General features: G+C 47.4%; 1 protein-coding gene across 5 annotated transcripts in view; it reads left to right on the top strand.

Annotated features, from left to right (window-relative positions):
* Positions 1-4,933: 4,933 nt before the first annotated feature.
* The window catches only part of Ppp1r13b (protein phosphatase 1 regulatory subunit 13B), a 103,693-nt gene continuing 99,129 nt past the window's right edge, over positions 4,934-9,497 (top strand). For all 5 annotated transcript variants that reach the window (XM_045154743.1, XM_045154742.1, XM_045154740.1 and 2 more), the window contains exon 1: positions 4,934-5,003. In XM_045154743.1, coding sequence (XP_045010678.1) covers positions 4,995-5,003 — 9 coding nt within the window. In that variant the 5' untranslated portion in view covers positions 4,934-4,994. The remainder of the gene's footprint in view (positions 5,004-9,497) is intronic.

Below are 9,497 nucleotides of genomic sequence, written 5' to 3'. Positions count from 1 at the left end.
ATGGGTGGCCTCACAGTGATCTTCCTATCTCTGCCTCTAGAGTGCTGGGATTAAAGGCACACGCCACAAATTTTCTTTGGGGGGGAGAAGGGTCTCACTCTAGCCCAGGCTGATGCTGTAGCCCCAGGCTGGACTTGAATACATGGTGATCCTCCTACCTCAGCCTCCTAAGTGCTGGAGCTCAAGGCATGCACCACACCCAGTTTTATTAATCTCATAATTTCTTTTCCTTCCTTCCTTTCTCTCAACCAACGTCCCTTCCTTCATTTTCTCCCTTTCTTTTTTTAAATTTTTACTTATTTATTTGCAAGCAGAAAGAGATAGAGAAGACAGAGTGAATGGGCATACTAGAATGCACTTTGTGCATTTGGCTTTAGGTGGGAATCAAACTCAGCTTATTAGGCTTTGCAGTCAAGTGCCTTAACCACTAAGCCATCTCTCTGTCCCTTTTTGTTCCTTTCTTTTTCTTTCTTTCAGGGTCTCATGGATGGGACTAATGTAGTACAGGCTGGCCTTAATCTTCTGATTCTCCTGCCCCCACCTCCCAAGTGTTGGGATTATAGAATGTGCCACCACTGCATCCTATTTTTTAAAACATATACATATTTATTTAATTGTAAGCAGAGAGAGAGAGAAGAGAGACAGAGAGAATGGGCGCACCAGGGCCTCCAGCTGCTGCAAATGAACTTCAGACACATGTGCCACTGTGCATCAGGCTTTAGGTGGGCACTGGGGAATCAAACCCAGGTCTTTAAGCTTTGCAGGCAAGCACCTTACCTGTTGAGCCATCTCCCTAGGCCTACACCTTATTTTTTTTAAAAAAAAGTTGTTTGGGGCTGAAGAGATGGCTTAGTAGTTAAGGCACTTTCCTGCAAAGCCAAAGGACCTAGGTTCAATTCCCCAGTACCCATGTAAGCCAGTTGTACAAGATGGCACATGCATCTGGAGTTTTTGATTTTTGGTTGTTTTTTTTTTTTTTCCAATGGCTGGAGGCCCTGGCGCGCCCATTCTATCTGCCTTGTTCTCTCTCTCTCTCTCTCTCTCAAATAGATTTTTTTTTAATTTTAATTTATTAGTTTTCTTTTCAGCAAATACAGGCAGTTTGGTACCTTTGTTTAGGTTTCAAAGAGATTTTTTAAAAAATGTTTTGTTTGCATGTGTGTGCATGTGATGGCCAGGGGTTGACACTGGGGGTATTCCCCAATCACCTGATTTTTATGAGACAGGGTTTCTTAATGAACCCATTACTCCCCAGTTTGGCTAGACTAGCTGGCCAGCAAACCTTAGGGATCCTCCTGTCCTCACCTCTCCAGCACAGGGATTACTGCCATACCTCACTTTTACGTAGATGCTGGGATTCCAAACTCAGGTCCTCAAGCTTGTGTAGCAAGCACTTTGCCCACTGAACCATCTCTCTAGCCCCTAGCCCGATTTATTTTTTTTTTGTTATTTTTTATTTATTTTTATTTTTTTTAATTTTTATTAGCATTTTCCATGATTATAAAAAAATCCCATGGTAATTCCCTCCCTCCCCCTCAAAATTTTAAACATTTTTTTTTAACATTTTAAACATTTGAAATTCCATTCTCCATCATATTACCTCCCCATCACAATCATTGTACTTACATATATACAATATCAATCTATTAAGTACCCTCCTCCCTTCCTTTCTCTTCCCTTTATGTCTCCTTTTTAACTTATTGGCCTCTGCTACTAGGTATTTTCATTCTCACACAGAAGCCCAATCATCTGTAGCTAGGATCCACATATGAGAGAGAACATGTGGCACTTGGCTTTCTGGGCCTGGGTTATGAGATAGGATCTCACTCTAGCCCAAGCTGACCCAGAATTCACTAGGTAGTCTCAGGCTGGCCTTGAACTCATGGTGATCCTACTTAGCCTCCCAAGTGCTGGGATTAAAGGTATGCACTACTATACCCAGCCCTCCCCTAATTTTTATTTTTATTTAGTTGCATGTGCATATGCATGTGTATGGGCATGCCAAGGCCTCTTGCCACTGCAAATGAACACCAGACACTTGTGCCACTTATTGCATCTGGCTTACACAGGTGGTTTGGGAATTGAACCAGGCCAGCAGGCTTTACAAGCAAGCCCCTTTTAATTAATGAGGCATCTTTCCAGACCCCTACCACCACTATTTTTTTAAGTGAAAAATCTTCCTCTAACTTCTGTCACTTATACACTCAATTCCTATTCTCACCTGCACTCATTACTATACTAGTGTTCTGTGGATCCTCCCAGAGGCTCATTATGCGAATATGAATGCACACTGATTTTCTTCAAGGGTGTTTTTACTTGCTTTGAAGAATAATCAGTTTTAATATATACTACTTGAAATATACAAGGTAGAGAAGGAAGTACAGTGCACTCCATAGACCCATCACCAAGACTCAATTACTGAGAATTTGCCATTTATGCTGCAGCTCTTCCTAACTGCCTTGCTTTCTCTGCATATTGTGTCAAAGAAAATTCATCATGGAAAATGCTAATAAAAAATTAAAAAAGAAAAAGAAAATTCACATATGCTGGGATGAATCTCTGAACAACATGGGCATCTTATATAACCCTAATACCTGTATTCTACCATTAACAGGATTCTGGATGGGCCTCTTGTGAACTTTAGTACGGGTAATGGGAGACACTGAGAGTTTTGTGTGTGTGTGTTCCAGGAACTGTTGGAATTGGCTGGAGCTTGGAGGATGGAGCAGGAAGGACCTTGATTGAGGTACAAGGTGATGGGGCATGCAAAATATAGAGGAGGAAGACCAGCTAGAGAGGAGACACTGGCCAGTCTGGCTTAACAGATACTGGCCTGGAGGTAATCCTGGAGGAAACTAGGGACCTCACTGTGGGGGCAAGGTAGCTGCTCCTGTCTGTACCCATAAATCCTGAAACTAAAGAGTAGGAACCTGTGGTCAAGGCTTTCCATCTTAGAAGAGTGAACTCATTTGGACCACCTTACCTCAGATGGAACCTCTCTCAATGCCCTGGCAAAGCCTGTCCTTTGTCAGGTTTAGTAGGCTAGCATCTAACCCTGCATAGCTCATATTAGTTTGTCAGAGCTGGGAGGCCCTCAGAGACTACAGAATGTAACACCCCCGACGCCACTCCTGTTTCAGATGGGAAATCCAAGGCCCAGAGGAGCAAGTTACTTGAGGCCCCACAGGGAGTCAAGGAGAGCTGGAAATAGAGCCCAGGTGTCTCGACATCTGGCCTAGAATCACTCATTACCTAAACTTCCTCTAAACCCTGCTCCCAGAAGAGATGTGTCATTAGCTACTTATGTCTCATGTGCAGGAGTTTAAAAATCCCACACACTGAACCTTTATGTTGTTGGTACCATTACTACTCTATGCCAAACACTGTACTAAGAGCATTTCATACATCACACATGAGCTGCCACGCAAGACACTCTATCCCTATGTGGCTTGCTTGCCAATCACTTAGTGAGGGTGCGGCAGAGGTGGTGCTGAATCAAGTCTGTTCAACTGGAAAGTCCGCGCTCTCAACCACTAACTCCCGTGGCCTCCTAAGTACAGGCGTGGTTGCCCACGAAGGGGACCAGTTTAACTCCCTGCCCTCCTCCCTCTCTCTGCCCTCCTCCCTCTCTCTGCCCTCCTCCCTCGCTCTGCCCCCACTTGGTAGTAGCCTCCAGTCTCTCAGAGCGCCAGACAGGCTACATCTCTCCCTGACCTACACTTGAGGCTCTCACCAGGAGCGGAGTGCTCCTTGCCCCCAACCTGGTGTTTTGGGCGACCCCACAGGTTTACATGTTTCTCGAAGCTCATGGGCTTTTAAGAGCTGTGCAGTTCATTAGCCCTGGCCTTCATCTGTAAGGATTCAGGCTAATGACACAATGTGGAATGCTCAGAAAGGGTGCTTGCCCAGTCCGCAGCCTTTGCTGAGGGTCTGCTCTGGGGCCTGCCGTGGTCTGTGCCATCCAGGCACCCAGGCTAGATGGCGCGGTGACACAGGAGAGAAGGTTTTTAGGACAGACTTGGACCTTCTAGATACGGACTGGACCCTGCCCTGGGATGTTGAAGCCGGACCTCGAAGGACGCTGGTACAGGTGGGCATGAACCCTCTAGGCGGGGGATGGCTCGCATGAAAGGCAGGGGTTGAGTGAGAGCCATGTGTGCCGCCTCCAGAAAAGCCGACGTGGCGCAAGCGCGCCACAGTGGATGCAGGGCTGGGGGTCAGGTGTTTAGCGGCCCGGCTGTTCAGCCGGTTCCTGGGTTCATGCTGGCACTGTGGAGCCAGATCATGTGATCACGTCGGGGGCACCCTCTGCCCTCCCGACGAGTTCGGGCCTGCAGGCTTACCGGGCGCCGGGAACCCGGTGCTCAGACTGCGGTCAGAGCAGACGTGCCCCCGCCTCCGGGTCTGCGGTTCGAGTCCCCTACAATTTGGCTCTCTGCGGAACCGGTGTCGGCCCTTCCTTCTCTGGCCTGCGTCTTCCGTCCGTGCATGAATTCTCGCAGAAGAGGTCGTCAGTCTGGCTCGTGGGCAGCTCGCGGGAGCGGGGGCGTGGGCCCGGTGTCCGCAGAGCGCGCCCCTCCCCCGCAGCCGAGAGCGCGGACGCGCACGAGCGCGTTCTCACCTGGCCGGCGCCGGAGAAGCTCCGCCCTCTTGTCCCGCCCCCAACGTCTCCGGACCAATCATCGTAGGCGCAGGCCCGCGGGGGGGCGACGCGCGGGGCGGGGCTTACGCAGCCTGCGGGGTGAGCCCGGCTGGCGGCGGGAGGCGGCCGGCTTCAGGGGAGGCTGCGGAGGCGGCGGGTCCGGGACGGCGTCGCAGCACGCGGGCGGAGCGACCGGACGGACTAGGTCTCCGCAGCCCGCCGCAGCCGCCTCCTCGCCGCAGACCGGCCGCAGAGCGCCGCGGCGGGCGCGCGGCCTGTGAGGCGGCGGGTGAGGCGCGGCGCCGCGCCAGCGTCCTGTCAGGCGGCCGAGGGCGCCGTGGACTGCGCCGCGATGATGCCGGTGGGTGCGGGCGGCGGCGGTGCTTCCTCCGCGGGCCGCGCCTCCTTCCCCCGCGAGCGGACGTGCGGGCGGGGAAGGAAGTGGCCTGGCGGGTGCGCCTGGCCTCGCGGCCCCGGGGCGGGCAGGTGGGGGCGGCGCCGGCTGTCAGCGGCGCCCGGGTGGAGGCTGGGGAAGTCGGGTGGGCGGGGTCCAAGGTCGGGGGTCGGACGGACGGACTGTCAGGGCGGCCTCCCGCAGGCCGGGGCTGCGGAGCTTGGCCGGGAGAGCCGGGACGAAGCCCGAGGGGGTGGTCGGCGCGTGGGTCCCGGCGGGATGTCCCTCGGGACCCGTCCGGCTGCGCATCTGCGACCCTGCCTCGATTTCCCAGCGGCGTCTCGGCAGCTGGCCGCGATGGCACCCCCGTGTGGCCTTCCCACGCCCGGAACCCACATTTCCCCTGGCCGATTTGGAATTCGCTTGTCCTGTGGAATGCACTCGGTGCATACATGGATTCAGAGAGCCATTTTAGGAGCCCGTGCCCTCCCGAGGCGCCCCCTTCGTTACATTCTGCTCCACCTGCGTGTTGTCGCCGCGTCCCGGAGGCGGAGCGGGGTCGACAGTGCGGTTGGACGCCTTTGTCCTGCCCTCCGGGATGGCTTGGGACCGAAAGACTCTGGCCGTTGGGGTTGACATCTTCGTTTCCTTTACCTGTGATCCAGATTTTCTAAGTAAACGTCGTAGCTTAAAAAAAAAAAAATCGTGGGACTGATCATACCCGATTAGACATACTTTTTTTTTTTTGTCTATTAAGTAAAAATCTCAAGCATGTATAGTTAAGTAACAAGTCTGGTTCTTTTTTTTTTAAGCCGACAACTACATTAAATGATCATTCTTTAGAGAGAAAGTACGGTTTATTTGCATTTTATATTTGAATACTGTTGGTCTGCTGTGTTGTACCCAAAGACATTTAGATTATATCCCCTCTCCCCGAGACCTTTCAAACAATTCCGAGTGTGAGTGTTTGTCTGTCTGTCTTCTCTTTGAACTGATTCCAACCCCTGGTGTTTGTGGAGTTGTAAGGTTTGACCTACTTGATCTTTACATCCTTCTTTGGCAGTAAGCTTACTGGATTCTAAACAAGGTTTTAAGTGAATGATTGTCTTGTAATGGTATTGGTTGAGCATCAGAAGATCTGGGGTCAAGTAATAATTCTGCTACATTTTAGCTATGTGACCTTGAGCAACTCAAGATCTGAGCTTGAATTTACTTCTAAAACAAGAGATAGTGATTACCATTCGAAGCTATCTTGAGGCTCAAATAGGATGGTGTTTTCAAGTGTCGGTCAAACGGTTTGCCATATATTGTTAACATAGCTTTGAATTTTCAATTTCTAATTTTAACTTCTAGCAAGTGTTTCCAATTCTCACTGGCTCAATATTGAAAGGGTATTGTGATATTTTGGGATTTTGAAAGCAGCTTGAGTTAAATCTTGTGCTAGTTACCAATGTATTTATACTATAGTAATATTGAAGGTTATCTGTCAAAAATTTGACAGATTTTATTGTTGTGTGATGTTTATATATGCCGTACTAAGAAACTTGGATTACATTTTTCATATGGTAGTTTAGTGATTAGTTTCCACTCTGCCTTCACCAGTTTCCTGTTTAAGAAGTTTATTTGGCTGGGAATTGGGAAATTTATTCAACTTACTCAAAATAAATTGTGTTTTTTTAAGGAGTTTTATTATCAACTTTAATGTTTTTAAATATTTATTTGAGAGAGAGAGAGAGAAAGAATGAATGGATGAATGAGCTAACTGCTGCAAACAAACTTCAGATGCATGTACAATTTTGGGTGTCTGACTTTATTTGGTTATGGGGGAATTGAACCTGGACCAGCAGGCTTTGCCTTAAAACAATGAGCTATCTCCACAGTCCTATTATCTTTTAAATTTTTTAAGAAAATATTTTATTTATTGACTAGAGAGAGGGAGAGAGAATGGGCACGCTAGAGCCTCTAACCACTGCAAACAAATTCCAGACACATGCATCACCATGTGCATCTGGCTTACATAGGTCTGGGGAATTGAACTTGGGTCCTTAGGATTTGCAGGCAAGTGCCTTAACCGCTAAGCAATCTCAGCCACTTTTTTTTTTTTTTTTTGAGGTAGGGTCTTGCTCTAGCCCAAGCTGACCTGGAATTCACTATGTACTCTCAGGTTGGCCTCAAACTCACAATCATCCTCCCTACCTTTGCCTCCCAAGTGCTGGCATTAAAAGCAGGAGCCACCATGTCTATTGTCAGCTTTGTGTGTGTGTGTGTGTGTGTGTGTGTGTGTGAGAGAGAGAGAGAGAGAGAGAGAGAGAATATGAATGAATGAATGAGAGAGAAGGGGGGGGAATGAGAATTGGTGCACTAGGACCTCCAGCCACTGTATACAAACTCTAGACACATATACCACATTGTGTTCGTGTGCGGCCTTGCACATGCGACAAATTGTGCATCTGGCTTATGTGTGATCTGGGAGATTGACTTTGGGTCTTTAGGATTCATAGACAAGTGCCTTAACCACTAATCCATCTCTAGCTCTATCATCAACTTTTTAACCTTTTGTTTTAATGCTTTTGTTTGACAGATAGTACTTCTCTATCTCTTTTGTGGCTTTTACTTTTGTATTTTTTCTTGATCCCTAAAAATATTACTTGTAGGAATGATTCCTTACCCTGTTTAGAGTTGGAGATGGTTGTAAATTTAATAGAAGTTTTTAGAACATGCCATTCTTCCATGTTGGTATCTTATCCAAGCTATGTATCCAAAGTCCAAATGAGATTTTTCTGGCTTCATTGGATATTTGTGTTCACAATGTTCATCATCATGATGAATCGTCAAAGGGAGAGATGGGAGGTATTTTCTAAAAAATATTTTTGTTTATTTATGTGCAAGGAGGAGGGGAGAATGGGCACACCAGGGCCTTTAGCCACTGCAGACATCACGCTGTGCATCTGGCTTTACATGGATACTGGGGAATCATACCAGGGTTGTTAGTCTTTGCAAGCAAGTGCCTTAACTACTGAACTGTATCTCTAGCCTGATGGGATTTATTTTATAGTTTGTATAAGCTGTACTGTTTAATACAGATGTAGTGCAACCCATGAATGTAATTCAAATTTTTACATTTAAAAATAATATTGGGCTGGAGAGATGGCTTAGTGGTGAAGGCACTTGCTTGCAAAGCAAAAGAACCCAGGTTCAATTCTCCAGGACCCACATAAGCCAGATGTACAAGGTGGTACATGCATCTGGAGTTCATTTGCAGAGGCTAGAGAACCTGGTGTGCCCATTCTCTCTTTCTCAATCTCCCTCCCTCCCTCCCCCCTCCTCAGTAAGTAAATTAAATTAAGCAAAAAATTTGAAAAATAATATTGCTGGGTGTGATGGCACACCCCTTCAATCCCAGCACTCAGAAGGCTGAGGTAGTACTCATGTAAAGCCAGATGCATGAAGTGGCACATGCATCTGGAGTTCATTTGCAGTGGCTAGAGGCCCTGGTGTGCCCATAATCATATTCTCCCTCTTCTCTCTCTCTCTCCTTGCAAATAAATAAATCACTGTGGTAGTTCACCTTTTCTGAACTAAACCTTTTGTTTTTTTTTTTTTTTTTTGGTTTTTCAAGATAGGGTTTCACTCTAGCTTAGGCTAACCTGGAATTCACTATGTTTGTTTTTTGAAAGATTTTATTTTTATTTTATTTATTAAAGAGACAGAGAGAGAATGGGCACACGGGGGCCGGTAGCCACTGCAAACAAACTCTAGACACATGCTCTGCCATTTGCATCTGGCTTACGTGAGACCTAGAGAATTGAACCTGGGTCCTTTGGCTTCATAGGCAAATGCCTTTCTTTTTTAAAAAAATTTTTATTTATTTATTTGGCATAGAAAGAGGGAGGGAGAGAGAGAGAGAGAGAGAAAGAAAGAGAGAAAGAAAGAGAAAGAGAGAGAGAATGGGTGCACCAGGGCTTCCAGCCACTGCAAACGAACTCCAGATGCTTGTGCCACTTTGTGCATCTGGCTGATGTGGGTCCTGGTGAATCAAACCAGGGTCCTTTGGCTTTGCAGGCAAATGCCTTAACTACTAAGCCATCCCTCCAGCACCCCCCCTTTTTTTTTTTTGTTTTTTCGAGGTAGGGTCTTACTCTAGCCCAGGCTGACCTGGAATTCACTATGGAGTCTCAGGGTGGCCTTGAACTCACGGTGATCCTCCTACCTCTGCCTCCCAAGTGCTGGGATTAAAGGCGTGTGCCACCACGTCTGGCTAAGACCCCATTTTTTTGATACAGAGTCTTACTCTAGCCCAAACTGACCTGGAACTCACTTTATAATCTTCACTGGTCTCAAACTCATGGTAATCTTCCTACCTCATCATCCCTAGTGCTGTGCTGATAGACATAAGTCACCATGTCTGGATTGACATTAATAGCTCTTATGTAGATAGTGATTACCATACTAGACAATACA

Source organism: Jaculus jaculus, chromosome 7 (assembly GCF_020740685.1).
Source record: "Jaculus jaculus isolate mJacJac1 chromosome 7, mJacJac1.mat.Y.cur, whole genome shotgun sequence".
Classification (NCBI taxonomy): Eukaryota; Metazoa; Chordata; class Mammalia; order Rodentia; family Dipodidae; genus Jaculus; species Jaculus jaculus.
This window is presented reverse-complemented; position numbering and strand designations above follow the sequence as displayed.